Below are 20,284 nucleotides of genomic sequence, written 5' to 3' on the forward strand. Positions count from 1 at the left end.
ATCAAAAGGATTTACATCTAGGTCCCACCCAGTGGTATGATTTGAGGACAATAAGTCTTTATAACAGACCTATATCCATCATAATGTCATACCCTAAGTGATCTATGGTTAAACTTCTAAAATCATGTAATATTGTGTGAGATCTGTCAGACTGGACATTGGTCATTATTCAATGGTCATCTTATCTGAAAATTTGTTTTAACTTGATGCCCTTACCAAAGGAAAATGGGTCAAAAGAACTCGACTTTAAGAGTAAAATTAAAGGAATCTAAGTACAGGTAAGAAAATTTCAGATTTTTTTCAGTTTGAGTAAGGCTGCACATTTTTCAGTAATTTTAAATGTATTAAGAATTGGTTATTGAATGAAGTACGTGGTGTGGTCAAATATTTGGATATAGTTGTTATGGCTTGACCAGCAGTAGAAAAGTTAATTTAATGTTTCTGTACGATTTTCAGAATGGAAACTGTATGGTGATCTTATGATAATATCTTATGTCTTGGAATTTTTCGTTCCACTGGTTACAGCATTTAATTGGAACAAACTTGGAGTTAGAATTTAACTTCTGACTAGTGATGTGGGTTCATTGAAAACGTCCTCTAATTTTGAGTATCTTTTGCATCAGAATCTAAAAAATTATTCTATTTTCTGGTAGATAACTTCTACTTCATTAAGTAGGTGATATCTCTTTGCTTAAGGCAGTTTGATTAATTATCCTGCTAAAAATCTGTGTTTTTATGATTAATACTTTAGTTCATGCAATGTTCTCATATATTTATCTCTTAACCTGAACAGATCTATATTTAACTTGTTTCATAAGCTGACTTCGCATTCATACTTGATGATAAGAGAATTTTGATGGGTTTTATTTGAATATTCTGATATGGTATAATTAATTCAGTTTCACATCCTACTTTTTGTAACCTGTTTTTGATAATAATTGAAGATGGGCAAACATTGTGAAGTGTGCAATAAGGGAAATTTTGCCAGGCCGGCAGCATTAGCTTACTCCAAAGAAACCTCAACAGACAAAGCCTGTAGCACATAAGGCCTGGGTTAAATGTCCCATCTAAAGGACTAAATGCTTTTTATCAGGAAAAAACCTGCTCTAGACTTGAAAATATGACACACTTTTACTTTATCAAAAATATATAATCTGTCAACAAAATGAACTTTACATTATGTAAACAGGCAAGTATACTGAAAACGATTCAAATTCTGGGTTCAAATGGGTTGATCTCAACTCTACAGACTAGTGTAATGCCAATGGAAATGTTAACCCTTTCAACTCGGTCCATCTCTAGGAAGATGCCTTCAAACATTTGGTATTAGACTATAAATTGGTGTAAAAGCATAAGTCATAACTGACCTTTGGATCATCATTTGACAAAACATGTGGGATTTCAAACAACCTATATTGGGCTTAACGAGCACTTTAATTTGAAACTGATTCTTCCTTGCTATTATTCTCATATGACAATATAGGATTCACCCATATATACAAATAGAGCATTTTATTGTTGATAGGACTTATTGTTCAATCCTTTAAAAATTTTCTTTAATTTTCACACGTGTATTTCACTTAATTCTGATGTTTCATTTCTGCTTTGATCAAATATTTGATGGTGTCATGATTTGTATACAAAAAGTGTTTTATTTTGATTTTTTTCCCCTTGAATTGTTTGATCTGCAATGTTTTGATAGTTAAATTGTTCAGGCTTGCTATTATTGCAAAATGTCTATGGTGTTTTGCACCAGGGTGACAAGTGCAGCTGCATGCACTGATAATAGGGAAAAATCTTCCCTGTTCTAGGTGCATCCAAATTATACTAGAAAGAAAAACACAAATATTGGTTGAGCGAACCAAATCTTTCCTAGATTCATTAGACACTGATAACTTTTCAAATAACAGTGTAATTATAATTAGACCAAACTTTCGTTGTTTTTTTATTAGCTTTTATTTTTAATAAAGCCACTTAAATTGGATCTATTGGACAGCCCTCTGAAATGTTGATCAAAATATCCTTTTGACCTCACTCAATGATGTCTGCTTTAACCAATCAAATTTCTGTCCTCTTCAGCGCTGGTATTTTGTGTCTATCAGGTTAAGTCAAAAGGTTAATTTAACGAAAGTTCAAGAGGGCTGTCATTAGACCCTAACTGAAGTGACTATATTAAAAATAAAAGCTTATAAAAAAAAAACAGACTGAAAATGTGGTCTAATTTTAATTAGACTGATGAAAATGAGAAATAAGCTGTGGGTGAATCAATTGGAATCTGTTAACCTTACTTGGAGGGCATGCCTCTTTTGAAATGTCACATGCTTTCAAGGAAATCTTTTTATCACAAGCAGAAATCAAGGTTTTATGTCATCAAAACAGTCGAATGAATTCATAGTTTAAAACATGATAGTTTGAAGGAAATTTCCCTTTAAAATGTTATAAATATAAGTGTCAAGGTATATATGTAATGTGTTGGCATTTATGTGTTCAAGAATAGATATGGCTATCCATATCATTGTACTACTGCCCCACTTTTGAAACTGTTACAGAAATGTCTGTGCTCATAACTTGAAAAAGACCTAGATGAGTGCCCAGATATGCACTATTTGTGCTTTCATTAATCTGTAAGTGCCATTCTTTATTAAGTGCTTTTTGTATTCACATTTTGTACAAATAGAATCAAATTGTGTTCCAGTGGTCTTATGTGAAACTAGTACCGATATGTTCTGTTGCATTCGTTTCAATCAAAGTTGCATTAACCAGGATGTCTTGGCAAAGGATTTGTCCAGCATTGCCTGGTAATCTCAGAATGTATTATTGTGTTGCATTGAACAAGATTATGATGCATTTGCCTAGGTGAATCGGTCATAACATGATTTTGTGTTGCCTGAATCTCTCATGACATAACTTGGAATAGATGTTGATTGTTCTTGACATTCTTAAAATGTCTAAGTGTTTAGACAAGGATTTTGTGTTTTCATATTGAAATATATGTACATGAATAATAACCCTAATCATTAGAACATAGATATTGATTGACATTTGACATGATAGATTGATGATTCAAATATTTTTTTTCACAACACATTTACTTTATCTTCCTTATTTATTCATCTGTAAAATTTAAGTTAACTATATGCAGTTCAAATGTTATTGAATTCATAGGTTATTGCTGATACATTAATTTGAAACAATCTCAGGCATAAATTTGATTATGGTTTGCAATAAAACACAATATGCGTTCTGCACGACGCAATATTTATGTCAAATTAGATATAAAGCCCTAAGGTTTTTAATTTCATAGTATATATGCTTATCTATTTAGAAATTATGTTATATTATGCTCTATGCGTTAAGATAAAGAGTATTAATGATTTGCATTGGAAATATTTATGTACGGTTTACACTGAGTGAAAATACTCATGAAAATATTTTTTTTAATATTGCCTACATTAGAAATATTCATGATTTAGTGTAAAAAATACTCATGGTTGTGTGGAAATATTTATGGTTTAGTGTAAATGATGATATAGTGTAAAAATATTTATGATTTAGTGTTAAAATAATGTCAAAAATATTTATGATTTAGTGTAAAAATATTTATGATTTCTGTTTGTCTATTTTCAGTGAATATTCACCCAAGACAGTAGTTTTACAACGAAGACCAGAAGGCTATGGATTTGTTTTACGTGGAGCGAGATGTAAGTTGAAAATAAAACATTAAATATCTAAAACCTTTAATCAGGTTTAATCAAACACATTAGACAATGTCAAACTCATGCCAGAATAGTGTAACCTTTGACCTGTGTCAGTTCTGACTGAAACAGATTGAAGAGAGAGTTTTAACAATCATGTTTTATTCAGAGAACAGACTGATGTTTAAAAGATGAGCTGAATCACTAATTATTCTAGATGTGTCAATTGTTTTGTACTAGTTATATTATCCTTGAACCCCATTGTTTACATCTTTTGCTTCAAGTCAGAGTTTGAAAAATTATCTTGGAAAGATGTATAAGTAAGTGAAACTGCATGCTAATAATAAAGAGAATTGCAATGTGTTAACCAGCATGTATATAAAAAAATTAAAGTTCTGCCACCCAACCCTATGGCCAATATGCTCTTAGCGAATGATTAATCATCATTAACTACTTAATAAGAGAAAAAAAATGATTAAATTAAAAAAAAACATTCAATGTAGCTGTTGAGTCAGTATTAAAGTATAAAAATCATAAGCCTATCTATTCCTTATTTCAATTCTTCTTCTTTAAATAGATTGTAAAGAGGTTTTCTAAATTTTTATGTGTATCAGGGATATTGATGGGATCATTTGGCACCATTCCAATTTTCAATCATACGTCTGTGGGTACTGCAATTCCACTTAAACTAAGTGTTTGATGACGTCACTAATCACATGGTCCTTATGTGAAAAAGAATTGCAATTAGTGATGTAATTTAATGGTAGAAATTGATGCTATCAGTGTCCCTGATACACATGAAAAATTTAGAAAACCTCTATGATTAATTCATTTAATTCCAAACTGACTCTCAAGGGAAGATGAATAACCTAATTTACCTTCTAAACTAGAGATCATTTCGATTGATATAAATATTGTTTATATAATTATGTGATTTATAATAGGCTTATTATAAACGAGATAAAAAAAATACAACATAATAACAATATTGATAATCTTGTCATTGTTTATTGACTTTTGGAGTGAAGTGAATTTGGTTTAAAGAGAAATTAATTATTATTAAGTAATTGTTAAGTTAAAGGGCAAAGGTATCAATAAAATCAACACAAAAATAAAATTTTGAAATATTTCTCAAAGCCTGGCTGGTTTTGATGTATGTTGGATTGGATTTTGAATTCAAAGTTATCAAAGTTTATATCCACCATCAATGAAACTAAAACTTTGGAATGTGTCGAATTTGTGGGGACCATGTTATTTCAAAGTGGTCAACATAGCTTGTGTGAAATACAAGTCAGATAAAATAATAGAACAGTTTGTTGACTTCCATTTGTCACCTTGTTTTGTAGTGTTTGTCCAACTGTTAACTTGTTTCATCAATTGTTTTTACTGAGAAATAACTCTTAGCTATTTTGTCCCGCAGAGAGCCAAAAAATTTCAGAAAGTGTTCTCTTATAAATCGAAAATAAACCAATATGATGGAAGACTTTGGTCGTGCTGTTACATGTACTTCTAAATTCTTACAAATTCTGTTTTCATCTGCTCTAGACAGTTGGAAAAGTAGGCTAATGCCACAGTTCAGGCAAAATTTCCCTCCTAGTACACTGCATGGTGTTGCCCATCATCATTACCCATAATAGATGCAAAAAACTCATTCATTTCACCTGTTTGAATTTCAATTTTAGAAATACAAGAATCTGCAGTTTTAAGATTTCCTTCAATTTTAACCATCAAAACTTCAAGTGATTCTGTTTTATTTTCCAGCTCAATCTCACAGTGCAAGTTTGGAGTTCCAACCTACAGCAGAGTTTCCAGCATTACAATATTTGGATAGCGTTGATCCTGGTAGTCAATCAGATAGAGCCGGATTAAAAACTGGAGATTTTATATTAGAGGTAAGTTTCTGTCAAATTATGTCTTGGCATATATTGGTTTGGGTTCAATTTCGTTCATTGAGTGGCTACGCATACATCTGGAGTATAAATTGAGGCAGGCACATTGGGGTTGGAATTCAAAATAGGGGCAATTCATTGCATTTTGGTGTTCTCTCTCATCAAAAAATGTGAAGAATTAATTTTGTCATTCAAAAATGACACATTTTGGAACCAAAACTATAAAAAATCATATTTTGAAATTTCTGAAAAATAAAGTGTAACCTCTCTATCTGATCTAAAGGCTCGTGTGTATTCAACAAGGTTGAAAATCAAAATGAAGAAAAACAAATGGATATAAGAGGATTTTCTACATTGTATTATTCACAATTGTTTATTTGTCTAGGATAACAGTCTGAAATAAGCATATTCATGACCAGTATATATTTGAGTGTCCTTGACTTATGAAATAATTTTGATAACCTCTAATATATAACTTACAGTAAATAAACCTCCATTAGAAAAAGATTATATCATTGTATTTTTCCAACTTATTGTCATTATACAGTTTTAAAAATTGAGATTTCCTTGACACAGGGTGTTTATTTTAAAATGATTAATGTGACATCTTTCCAAATAAATGTTTTTCGTGTAAACATTGCATGTCATGTTCTTAAGGAGAAAACATGGATTAAGAAGTGTTCTCAGGGCGTCCCCCTCAAAATTTCTTTCATAGCTTGATATATCATGTCGTAATAAAGCATAATATCTGATTACATTATGGTTTCATAAGAACTTATTTTGAGAGAAGCAAAATCAAAGAGAATCTTTACTGGTTGATATTTACTTTACTTTATTCATTAAGAATACTAAAACTGTTTTTGGCACAATTCAGACGAAATTGTGATACAATCAGAACTATACAAATACTATATTGAAAATTACACAAAATAAGACTATTGAAAATTGCGCAATATAAGACCATTAAAAAAATTACACAATAAAGGACCATTAAATATAAGACCATTAACAAATTACACAATATAGGACCATTAAATATAAGAAAATTAAAAGATTACACAATATCAGACCATTGAATATTAAACCATTGAAAAATTACACAATATAGGACCATTAAATATAAGACCATTGAAAATTACACAATATAGGACCATTAAATATAAGACCATTGAAAATTACACAATATAAGACCATTAAAAAATGACATAATATAAGACCATTCAAAAATGACATAATAGAAGACCATTGAAGAATGACATAATATAAGACCATTCAAAAATGACATAATAGAAGACCATTGAAGAATGACATAATATAAGACCATTAAAAAATGACATAATATAAGACCATTCAAAAATGACATAATAGAAGACCATTGAAGAATGACATAATATAAGACCATTCAAAAATGACATAATAGAAGACCATTGAAGAATGACATAATATAAGACCATTCAAAAATGACATAATAGAAGACCATTGAAGAATGACATAATATAAGACCATGGAAGAATGACATAATATAAGACCATTGAAGAATGACATAATAGAAGACCATTCAAAAATGACACAATATAAGACCATTCAAAAATGGTTAGGAATATTAAAAATTCCAATAAAAAAACAATTTTGCGGTTAAATGTAGAAAGCAGGAAATAGACGATGACAGTTGATTGATTTAGAATAATACTACTAGATGTTAGTGTGGTGTGGTGGAAATAAGTCTATACTTGAAACAAGTATTATCCATTATTTATCCATGAACAATATGCTTATTATTTTAATTCATGTACAGTATTGTAGACAATCTTGTTTACAATATAGTATCTTTTTATATGACCTTCACGAAGAGTAAACTAGAAATATCTATTTAACTTGGTTAATACATTGTATCTTATCATGAAAGCAGCTTAAAGAAGAATTAATACTAGAAATTTCTATCCACTTGTTTTGCCGGTTTAGTTTTCTGCTGAAAAATGATGATATGTATGATCTCTTTATTTTCAAAGTCTTTGAAGAAAATTAGTTCATATACACTTTTATGTACGATAACAGAATATTTTCACTGTTAAAATAGTGCACAATACATCAATTGTAGAGTAATATAAAAATATTAAGACAGAACCTGAAACATGCTCAGAGTTTCACATGCTCAAGACACCTGACCTATTTCAGCCTGGGTCCCTACACTTTTATATATTGATTAAAAGTAAATCTTGTATATGTGGCTTTATTTTTTTATTTTCAATTGTAGATAAATGGAGAGAATGTAGTTAAAGCTACTCATGAAAGAGTTGTACAGTTAATAAGAACATCTAAAGAATCGTTGATTATGAAAGTGGTAACAGCACGACCAGTGGAGAAATCTTCTGATTGGTTTACGCATCAAGATGGATCAATGACTTTGCCCAATCGTAAAAAACAAGGTATGTCAGGTCCTTGTTCTTAATTTTGAAAACAAAGAATATCTAATGTTATGAATGCCTTTTTTTCGTTGGATGTTTTCTGCATTGATTTTTGATTGTCCACTTTAAGATTGTATGATCAAAGCTTTCAAATGTGTGTTAAATGGCTATAAATGGTGATCATGCTGTGGTGTAAGACAGTAATTTGGACACATAACCATGAAAACTCAATATTCTGTCAATAATTGTATCAAGGGAGGTAACTATATGTTAAATGTTATTTCAGCTCCACAACCACCCAGACGTAATCCAGATACATCATTATCCTATAGTAAAGCTACTAGTAAGTCTATGGCAGAGGGATTAGCTGAAATAGGTAAATATTGTCTTATATACTTCGAAGGTCAAAGTTAAAGAAGAAAATTCCTAGTCATTTTAATGTTTGAGAATTTTCAATAAGGAACAATGGTGGCTAAGTGAAAAAATTACAAAGTAAATTACCACTTGATTGTTAATTTGCCAAAAGATAAGGGGCTCATCTGTTAAAAATTAGATGCAATGAAAGAAAGTATCTGAACAATTCCCGGCAATATTTTCTAAGGGTGTTTTTTCTTACCAATTTTCATATCATATGTTTGTCTCAACCAATTGTTTTTGCACTAGCATAGCATAATATATATATACTGCAATGAATAAATATATAATACACAAGTTTTTACTAAGAGTATACGAAATTAGACTGATTATTTATATCTTAGACAATGGATTAAATTAAATTTCTTTATTTTTCAGAAAAACTGGATCAGACACTAGCAGAATTTGATTTAAGTGGTAACAGACGGAATTCATTAACAGTCAATGAAATTTCAAGTGAACAGAAGACAGCCTCTGTTCGAGGATCCCATGCCATGAAGAGATTGTCTTGTGTAGATATAAACCATATAGTAGTAGGAGATCATGTAGAACCAGCTGACCCTACTTACGATACACCACATAAATCAAAAGATTACATGAGTCCAGCTGAATTACGTATCAGAAAATACCATAAAAAACAAAATGGCATTATGGAAAGATCAAAAAGTACACCAGACTTAGCTGTGCCTGATGAAGTTGTTTATGCCTCTACAAATCTTCCAGGGAGTGGAACAACTTTATATGATCGCTCAGCTGTCACTAGAACCCAGAAGATCTACCAAAAACCAGGGTCTCCAGGTCATTATCGACAAGGTCATATGGCTGATGTTAAACGACCTATGTCCCAAATGAACCCTGATAGACTTAAAACATCTGTGTATGCTGGTCCTGTGGTAATCAGATCTAATTCTGAAGAAAGTGATCCACCCAGTATTCCTGGACGTGTTCCAGTGCCTGCTCCTAAAAAGCCTGCCCCAACTCCTCCAGGCAAGTCTGAAGTTGTTAGCATCAGTACATCCAGGAATGATAATGTTTATGCCAATGTGTCAGCAGAAATTCAAGCTCGCAAGAAAGAAAAGGAGGAGTCTCCATATGAGTCTAGTTTCAGGCCTGGTACACTTGCCAGATTGACAAATCAGCCAAAAGTAACAACAGCTTCTCTGGAACAGGCCAAGTTAAAATCTCACAGTAGAAGTAGTAGTTATGGTGTCATGTCCTTGCCTCAAGATGAAGAAACCAGTGATAAAAATGTGTCATTTGCAGATGATAAAACCATGACAAATGCAGCTTCCTTCATTCAAAAACACCCTAATGCACAACTGTTGGTGACAGCAGACGTCCACCAGAAGAAAGATAAGAAAGTTTATTATGAACCAGAACCTGATTATGATGATAGTGATGAAGACAAGCGCAGTTCAAACACAACAAAGCTGCAAGTTCCTGCTAATATCAGTCGGCAATCCAGTGTGAGTTCCTCAGGTTCGAAGAATGCTTCAGAAGACACTAGAAAGGATGTTCGTCCAAAGTCAACTTCAGTTACTGTCATTGCGGTGGGTGATACAACAATGAAAAGGAAGTCTCCGGTTACAGAGCGCCATTTTGCTATTCATTCTGATATTCCATCAACTAAGAAATCAACACCACAGTCTCAATCTGGTGAAGCAAAGATTATGATACCACCTAGACCTAATGAACCAGCTCCTCATCCACCAACAGTCATTTCCAACCACTATTCAGGACACAGATCTTCTTCTTCACCTAACTCAAGTAATAGTTCTAGAAGATCTTCGGTACAATCTAGTCAAAGTGGTGGCAAGGATTCATATGATGGTTCTCCAATGAACCAAGCACCAGTCACGTTCCCTAAACCTCAGATACAAGAGAGTGTACATCACACACCACCACCCCAGGCACCTCCTCCACCCCCACCACCGCCTGCAGCACCGCCAGTTCCCTCAACCTTGCCAACAACACCATCATTTCAAGAGTCACAAATGAGGAGTCCACCAAAACAAGAAACTCCTCAAATCTCAGCTTCTGATATCATGAATGCTGTAAAGCTGCGTCAGAGTAGAATTGAGACTGAAGGACCAAGAATGGTTGAAACAACACCTTCACAACCTCCACCACCTAAAACACCTATTGATATGAATCAATTAGCATTAAAGGCGGCAGTTGAAGCTCGTAAACAGAGATTAAAACAAGAAAATGACACTGCTGTTGTGGATCAAATCGAATCTAGACTTCACAAAACCAAGAAATTGCAGTCAGCTAAATACTTCTTTTCAAGTGACACAATAAAGAATGAGAATAAGAATACTGAGACCGAACAGAAAAGTGAAACACCTGAGAAGACACCAACAGCTAAAAAGACACAGGCACCACCTCCTCCAAATGTCAAACCAAAAAGTCCTCAAGTTGCACCTAAAACTAAAGCACCAGCTACTCCTCTCAAAACAGAGGTTAAATCATCTCCAGTTCCAAAACCAATTTCTAGCTCCACACCTGTTCAGAAACCAGTCTCCAATACAGTTACTAGTCAGAATGAAGCCAATGATTTTCTTGCCATGGCTGAAAAGGCAAGACTGGAAATTTTACAGAAAAAAGGTGGTGGAACTAAAAGCTCTTCAGTAACACCTATTTACAGCTCATCAAATATTTCAAAATCAAAGAAAGCAGATTCAAAAACACCTGAAAAACCAAAAGAAGATCCAAAATTGTCAATCAAAGATAAAATAGCCGGTTTTGAGAAACAGAAACAAGAGGCTAATGGAGTTACTAACGGAACTAATATTGAGTTAGATGGGGTAACTGAAGATCATTCCCATACTGAAGCTGGTAATACACTCACACGCAATGGAAATAGTGCTTATTCCCCCTTTGTGGCCCCACCACCAGGATTTGGTGATACTAATACCATGAACTTGGAAATAATTCCACCGCCAATATCATTTTCTAATGATGCTAGTGTAGATAGTGGACAAGGTTCAGATCATTTTAATTCTGCATTCGGACATGATGATTCTGCAAGTTTAGTGTCATCAGCATCTACTTTAAGTACATTATCTAGTGAGCAGGGTGAAGGGAAATCCCATTATGAGGATATTATTGCTCCCCCACCCCCGGGATTTAGTGATATTAGTGAATATGATGAAAGTGATGTGATTCCCCCACCCCCTCAGTTTTCAAGCAACGATAATAAACCCAAACCTTTGAGACCCTATCAAACAAAAGGTGTGGACACATGGTTGTGTACAGATGTATTAGATTGGTTGGAAAGTTTAGGGATGACCCAATATAAAAGTAGCTTTGCTAAAAACTGTATTGATGGACCTAAGCTGTTAATGTTGGGTCGAAATGACTATATCCAATTAGGAGTTACGCAAGTTGGACATAGAATGAACTTAGAAAGATCGATTAAAAAAGTGGCTTTGGGTAAAATAAGTACAGCAATGTGAGTTTGTCATAATGTGAACTTCTAATAAACAATACATATTAAAAGGATCCAATGATTGTGCGTTGACAATATTCTTATTGCAGCAGATGGCTATTTTATGGTTTGAAGAGTTTCCAAAGGGGAATAATTACTATTTTGCTACAAGTACTTAAATCACTTTTTTGCTTTGAAATGATACATATATTATGGTATAATCATGGCTAATGTATATATACATATTATATTAATAATCTGAAATTACAGATTTTGCCAAAAAAGATATTTCAGCACTGCACAGTGTCACGAAGCACTCTTATATTTTTGTATGATAGTTTTGTAGATTGAAAAGATGTATTTATTCATGATATTATTATCAAACTGTATATTATGTAAGTGTATATACTGGTATTGTTTAGTTTATTTGATAACTGTCATATCATTCATAAAATATCAAATTGATGAGAAATTATTTGGTATTTTTCCATATCAAACTTAAATGAAAAATTTGTTTTTATCCAAATTATTACGGCTTTTTCAGTATCAAATTTAAATGAAAAATTAAATTTTCTGATGTATGTCTAGAAAATTATTTGAATTCAATTGTAACATTTAACTGGTTGCATCATGTAACTATTTGTAACATGTAACTAATTGTAACATGTAAGTAATTGTAACATGTAACTAATTGTAACATGTAACTGGTCCAACATGTAACTAATTGTAACTGATTGCATCATGTTACTAATTGTAACATGTAAAAGGTTGCAAAAAGTAACTACCAGGTAATTGTAACACAAACATATATAGTTGCACTAATTCGGATATCTAATGGAACTTTTTGGTTGATAAAAACATGTATGCAGCCAGTGGAAACATGAAACAAAACTCAGACTCTACCTTGAAAAAGCATTTAAATTTCTGTATAAGTAGAAATATCTGGTTGAATTTTATATAAAGATGAGTGAATATCTAGTTTTATATTTTCTACATATCATAAACTTTGTCCCTCTCAGTACTCTATGCAACTATTTATATCAAGACAAAGATGCAGAAATTTTCTCTTTTGTACATAATGTAGACCTGAGCTTTTATCCTCAAAAACTTAAAACTTTATAAACTCAAAATTTGAAGAAATACAGTATTCAGAAAGTTTAAGGCATGGATATATAAATGCATGGAAGCAGCTGATAGACCTTATCAGCTATACATTTCACTTCTCAGAACGGAATTTCGACATTTGGATAGAATTAACAAAGGAAATAACAAGTGTTAAGATTCATTTATTATCCTGCATGAATTATATTGCAATATTGCAGACAAGACTCGAGTTGAATTTCGACTCTGAATAGTGAAAAGGGTAGTTGATATTGCGTTCTATTAGCTACTTGATAAAAGAAAATTTCTGCACCCTTGTTTAAATCGTCTGTCCAAAATTGAAATTGGTTGTTATTTTTTACACTTGCCATTTTGAATTGTTACCCATCTGAATTAGTTAAAATATCTTCTATAATATATTATAATCCAGTTTTGCTGTACTTTTTGCAAAAAATACTTTCATATGCTTACATAAAATATGCATTCCATACCTTAAATTGTGATCAATATGTTTCTTGTTTTTTTTTTATATTAAATAATCTGAAATTTTTCCATTTATTACTTAAATATGTGACCATAAAAGATGTTTTTTGATTATCACTGGAAAAAGAGTTACAGCCATACAAATTAAGAACTTTTGCATGTGGTAGAGACAGTGAGTCTGTCTTTGCTTTTCTTAGTCATTCCAGCAAATAATAAATGCCATTTGTTGATTTGTAAATAGAATATTTATTTTATCTAAAATACTTTGTTAAAGCTATTATTATCTTGTATGTTTAAATGGAAATTATTTTGTTGAAGTCAATATATTGTCTTAATAATAAATTCTTCCAGCTAAATATTGATTTTGGTTTTAGAGTTGTTTCAACTTCCACATTTTCTTTACTGTTTGATGATTCAACCTGTCTGGATATTATCTTTCATATCTCTTGATAAGAGCTATACAAATCACTGTTTAGAATAAAGATTGAACACCTGGTTTGTTAGCAATTATAGAAATGGACGTGAACTAATTGTGATCCTCAGGTGCAGCTATTTATTAACAGATGTCAGCATGGAAGATGGTTAAAGGTATACTACCTCTAAGAATCACCAAAAATAGAAATGTTTGAATTTGACAAAAATTTGTCAATGTTCATCAGTGGACTTACCAAGTGTCATAACTATACAACAGAATCACTCTATAATCCAATAAATTCATTAAACTAAGTAATAATTCATTAATCTATGTAATAATTCATTAAACTATGTAATTTTTGTACAGCCTTAGAAACGTTTCAATATTTATTTAGTTTAATGAAGATATTGTCTTTTAAAGATACTTGTTGACCAAGTTTAGACTTTTTGTCCATTCTAAGAGGCAGTAATCGGTTAATAAGGCCCTGTCTTCAATGGACACCTTTAATGGGCTTCATATGGAGTATTCAATTGACATTTATGCTCAATTCCTTGATTTTCAACGAACTATTTGAAGATTTTGAATATTTATTGCTGTAAGAAATGTGAATAATATACAACAATATCTTACAAATACTGTAACTGTGTATGACATAAAAAATGACAGAATTGTAATAGATATACATGTGTTATTGTAAAATAGAAACACTTGTTTCATAGAGAGTATCGCCTTATGATGCACACATCAATTATTATCATAGCTGTCTTAATATGGTTTACCATATATTTTGAAATATTCTCAGCCATTTTCAAAATTTGATTCTGATATCTGCATTAACAGCCTTAAACCTTTTCACACTAAAGTTTGTATAATTATAGTGCCTGAAACAGCTCTACATCTGCACAAGCTGGTAAAATAAATAGTTATATCACTTTACTGGCATATGCTACAAACATATATTTTGTGAACCACAATTGATTAATTAACAAGTTTACAATATTTGAAGTTAGATTTTTATTACAAGATTCACTATAGTTTACACCATGTGACTATATGGAAAGGAATTATGAGGTACTTAGATTTAGATAATGAAATTTATATATCACAGAACAACAATATATACACAATGACTAAATTATTATATATACTTTATATCTTTGGCAGATATGAATCAAGTCTGCACACCACAAGGTGTTGTTACATGATTTAAAATGGTATTGAAACTACTGTAGATCTACATAGTAAATACTTTAGGAAATTTGCATACTACACATTACATTGGACAATCAGTTAGCATAACTTCAAAATTTTGATCTATTAAGAAAATTACATTGACACGTATTAAAAAAATATCTTCAAATTTCATTATTACATGCAGAACCAAAAGTTCCCTGCCATAAATTTTGAGTTGAGTTTAAAAGGTTTTATATCAATACAAAAATCACCACAACATCATAGGAAATTCGTTAGATGAAATTCAAGCTATCATGATTCTTTTAATAAAAAAAGAAAATTCTTGAATCTGAATATTTGCTATCCAAGCTTGGTTTCCAATATAAATATAACCATATCCATCTAAGAAGAAAATATAATAGCCAAAGTAGTCATCACATCGACATTAGTGATACAGATAACTTATTTACCAATATCAGCTCAATAGCAAATAATCAGACAATAAGGAACAAAGAACCCTTTGACCGATGGCATCTAAAAAATATTCAGTGACAGGATGGTAGGCAAAAACCTGGCTACATTTAGCAATTTAAAGGACGGAATTTGTGAACCCACAAACATATAAAGCTGGAATGAAAGATATGCTATATAAAATGTGTTTCAAGAATTAGGTTTATCATCTGTACTATGAGGTGAATCTAAGCCACTGTCTGAGATCTCTTCTTTCTCTCCAATATTCTTATCTGTTTCTAACTCAAAATTCTGAAATTACAAGATTATGAATCAAATTACTAAAATAGCCATTCAATCTCTGGTGTGGCTTAAAGGGACAGGTTCATCATTTTTAGGGGTTGATTTGGGGTCTTTACAGTCTTCAGAAGTACAAGAAATGTATGAAAATCACATAATTCCTTTAAAAATATCTCAAACTACATACTTTCTATATGACACAGTCTAAGAAAAGATATGTTGTCATTTCAACTTTCAAACACACTTAATTCTGGATACACATGGATTTGAATGCTCAATTTTCGAAGGTGAGCTGTGAACACTATTACTGATTAGCTTAGTTCAATTTTATGTTTCTGAGACTAAAGTCTGATTGAACGATTGCATGGCGGAACTGTCTCTTTAATTGTAGTTTCATATACAGAAAAATTTACCTCTAATTCATTCATTATTTCATCCATAAAATCAGTAGGATTATTTTTATAGGCCACTGCTGCTTTTATTGCATCTTTAAATAACTACAAAATAAGCAGAGTTATTTCCCTTTAATTATAAGCTCATCCCAAAAGCAATATTAAGTTTTGCTTGGTATCTTTTTAGAAGAATGAAGTTAGGCAATGTCATGCACTGTGTACTGATAGATAATCTCCTAAATCAAACTGGTTTTAAAGGCGGAATAGACAAATTGAGATTCCACACAATTATTAACTTCCTTAAATTAAATGAAATTTTTTTTACTTTTGTTTTTAATTGCAGGTAAATCAAGTTTACATTTTAAAACTGCTATGACTGAAATTCTACTGGGTCGCCAATAAAATCATTCAAGGATTTCTTTGGTATGAGAAAATTTTGTTTACCTTGACAACATTGGTACCCTCTGAGGCAGAAACAAAATAAAAGGGCATATTGTGCTTCTTAGCAAAACCAAATGCTCTTTTTGTTACCCCAGGATCAGCTGCAAGATTCAAATAAACATAATATCAAAGTTAAGATCTGGATCAAGATCATGAGAGAAACAACATTAATTTTCAAAAGGAATTTAAATTCATGTTTAAGTGAAAATTATAATGCATTTTCAAGAGAAACATGAGATAAATGTTCAAGGGAAACTTTAGATGTTCAACAAGAGAAACCTGAGATAAATGTTCAACAAGAGAAACCTGAGATAAATGTTCAAGAAAATCTTGTGATGAATGTTCAAGAGAAACTTAAAATAAATGTGCAAGAGAAACTTGTAATGAATGTTCAAGAGAAACTTGTAATGAATGTTCAAGAGAAACTTGTAATGAATGTTAAGAGAAACTTGTAATGAATGTTAAGAGAAACTTGTAATGAATGTTCAAGAGAAACTTGTAATGAATGTTAAGAGAAACTTGTAATGAATGTTAAGAGAAACTTGTAATGAATGTTCAAGAGAAACTTGTAATGAATGTTCAAGAAAAACTTGTAATGAATGTTAAGAGAAACTTGTAATGAATGTTCAAGAAAAACTTGTAATGAATGTTAAGAGAAACTTGTAATGAATGTTCAAGAGAAACTTGTAATGAATGTTCAAGAGGTATTTGTTCAACTATGATATTGTTGCATACTTACCATCTATTTTATTGGCTGCACATAAGCAGGGTATTTCAGGCCTATATTCTCGTAACTCTTTTAACCAATCTGGTAAATTTTTATATGTCACTTTCCTCGTTGCATCAAATACCTAGAAAATAGATTAATGATTTTTTTTTAAATTAATGATTATTTGTAAAATGAAAATAACCTGATTCAATAGGAATCTTCATTGCCAAATTTTTTAGTTGGTTAACATATGCTTTTGAAAGTCAAACCTAGTATTAAATAAATGACATAGACCTTTAAAGGGATTTTAAAGAGGTTTTCTGTTTTTTATGTTTATTCACAGACACTGATAGCATTAATTTGCACCATTCCAATTATCAATCTAATCCACTAAAATTGTGTTTGATGACTTCACTTGTCGCAATGGGTCTTTTGTATATTTGGCAATTAGTGTCGTTATCAAACAATTAGTTTTAGTGGAATTACAGGAACCACAGACATCTGATTGAAAATTGGAATGGTATAAAAATTAATGCTATCAATGTCCCTGATACACATAAAAAAATTAGTCTGTCTTTACTCAGTAGAGAACTAGATTTTGTGGGATTTTTGTTAATTACTGTACTGGCCCTATGAAATGACTTGGCAAGTTTTTTTTCTTTTAAAGAAATGGGTCCATTATAATCACTTACTATGATACATGCATGTGCTTGATGATAATAAGATGGATGCATATTATTAAATCTCTCTTGACCTGCAGTATCCCAAAAATCTGAAAAAAAATGAAATGGCAGTTTGATTTGTTATGGACAATGCTAGTGTTATCTTACTTATGGAAATGAGAACTTTGAAGCATTTAATCGGCTGACTCTCGAAAGCACTGGCTGTTTATTTCAACTTTTACCTTGGGTAGGATTCAAACACACAGCACCCAATTGTCTGGCAAACAACAATCCGAATTATTCCAACCCAGCACTACAGTAAAGTATTTAATTCAGTTTGGAAATTAAAAAAATATCAATGATGATAAAAATAAATAAATTTCTTAAGTGTCAATCTGCCATTTTTTAAATTTTTTTGTCATGCATGGAAGATAGATATAAACAGTGGCAGTATGTGTAACCTACTAGTACTTACCAACTGAAATTGACTGTTTATTGTGTTCAGTTTTATAATTAAATAATGTTAAAGCATAAGTTGATAACTGTTGAGGTTTGCTAATTAAATTGATCAAGGAAAATGTAGCAAGTTTACAAACTCAAGCAAAAAAAATATAAAAACATGTTTACAGCTGCTCAATAACTTCCACTGAAAATATGAATCTTAAGAAGATTTCTATGTTTATGTATTAGAGACTGTAAGTAATATGGTATCCAGTTAAAATGGTCACAAATCTTGATAGTTGAAACAGTAACAGATGAACCTAATAGGTAACATAAAATTGGTTAAAACTGTAACATATCAAGCTGAAGGGTTTTAGGGTTGAAGATATGAAAATAAGGAAGTTAAATTTCAAAGGATACTATCCATCCATCAAGAACCTTTCAACCAATCTGAAATATAATTCATACTAATTCTTAATTAGGCCTGGACAGTGGAGACTTCTTATAACATTACATCGTTACAAACAGGACTTATTTTAAATCGCAAGATCGTTGGAATTATTTGAATGGCATTACCAATAGTAATACTAGGCTATTGGGACAAGTTTGTATAAATATTAAAATACATTCATTGAGTGAACTATTAATTGTGAAGGAATAACTCTTTTAGAGAAGTCCAAAATATCAAAAGAAAGGCCGAAATTTTAAATGTGGCAATGTGAGACATAGCAACGGACTTCTTAACAGGAACTTTATGTACTTATATTGCAAAGTACTTTAAGAATATACTTCATCTACAAACGGATCCTTCATACTTTGATTTCCCAACTGCACTGTCTCCAAGACATATGATTTTGACCTTAACATCATCAGTTCCATCAGTTTTGTCATAATCCGGCATTGAAGTAGTCGCCATTTTCATACAAAACTATGTGCTTCCGCTTTAGAATTGTGGGAATTCACTAAAATGAAAATAACATCTTCATAAATCAGTAAAAGCCTATATAAATTTGCTCAGTGGTGCACAATATAGTAAAACGATATGATTATTCTGACTTGCGAAGATGATTGAGTTATATATCGGAAGTAACAGGTGCCCGTTTCTGCGCATGTGTGAACTAGACTAATTCCGGATGCAGACGACGAGCAAGCTCTATGTAAAGATTCGATTTATTCCACTTGTAAGTTCTAATGTGACATAATGTTGATTTGCAATACACGTCGGAGTAACTTATCATGTTCTATGGATAAATCACATAAATGGATACAAAATTTAACTGGATAGTTATAAATTCATTGGTTTTAATGGATACTGACTGGTGCTGACAATTTTTATCTTCGAGTTTTTTAAAATAGATCCAGGCCTAGATTTTGACATTTGCCTGATTTGGATTATTTCGACTTTAACTCAGCGCTGACCAGTCACACTTATACAACTGTAAGTACTGACAGAGAATAAAAATATAAACAAACCATTGACAAGCAAATGAAAACAGATGTCTTGTCTTTATGAATGAAGCATGTTTTGCTGTTCTATTCTAAAACTAAACTAGGTGAAATTTTCATTTTATTTATAAAACTTTTCGCAAGGCCTATGTATCCTTTACCAATTTTTTGGTATCCGCGACCTAATAAAATTTCTCAAATGAACTTAATTGGGCTATCAATTAAATTACAAACGTCCATTAAGGTAATTATGACAAAATTATTATTATTTTTTTTTAATTTGTTAAGATTTGGTAATATTTATCCTAGCTAAGCTATATGCAAGTCTTTTTCAAGTGCAATTATGTTAACATTTAGACTGTAGGCAAGTTCTGAGTAATTTAACCTCTTGTTTCCCAAGAAGTAACCTGCACATTTAGATTTCATTTTGATCTCTAA

General features: G+C 31.4%; 2 protein-coding genes across 2 annotated transcripts; one reads left to right on the forward strand and one right to left on the reverse strand.

Moving 5' to 3' along the window:
* Positions 1-225: 225 nt before the first annotated feature.
* LOTGIDRAFT_171725 (hypothetical protein) lies at positions 226-11,861 on the forward strand (the record flags this gene model as incomplete). Its single annotated transcript, XM_009047924.1, has 6 exons — positions 226-278; positions 3,628-3,701; positions 5,457-5,587; positions 7,839-8,010; positions 8,276-8,365; positions 8,782-11,861. The coding sequence occupies 6 exons, from the start codon at positions 226-228 to the stop codon at positions 11,859-11,861; spliced, it is 3,600 nt and encodes a 1,199-aa protein (XP_009046172.1).
* A 3,804-nt stretch (positions 11,862-15,665) lies between these two features.
* On the reverse strand, positions 15,666-19,316 carry LOTGIDRAFT_171726 (hypothetical protein; the record flags this gene model as incomplete). The annotated part of the gene is made up of 7 exons (XM_009047925.1): positions 15,666-15,767; positions 16,169-16,252; positions 16,592-16,689; positions 17,328-17,439; positions 17,990-18,069; positions 18,435-18,514; positions 19,216-19,316. 7 exons carry the CDS (start codon positions 19,314-19,316, stop codon positions 15,666-15,668), a joined length of 657 nt encoding a protein of 218 aa, XP_009046173.1.
* Positions 19,317-20,284: the final 968 nt, after the last annotated feature.

This window comes from Lottia gigantea (genome assembly GCF_000327385.1).
Source record: "Lottia gigantea unplaced genomic scaffold LOTGIsca_119, whole genome shotgun sequence".
Classification (NCBI taxonomy): Eukaryota; Metazoa; Mollusca; class Gastropoda; family Lottiidae; genus Lottia; species Lottia gigantea.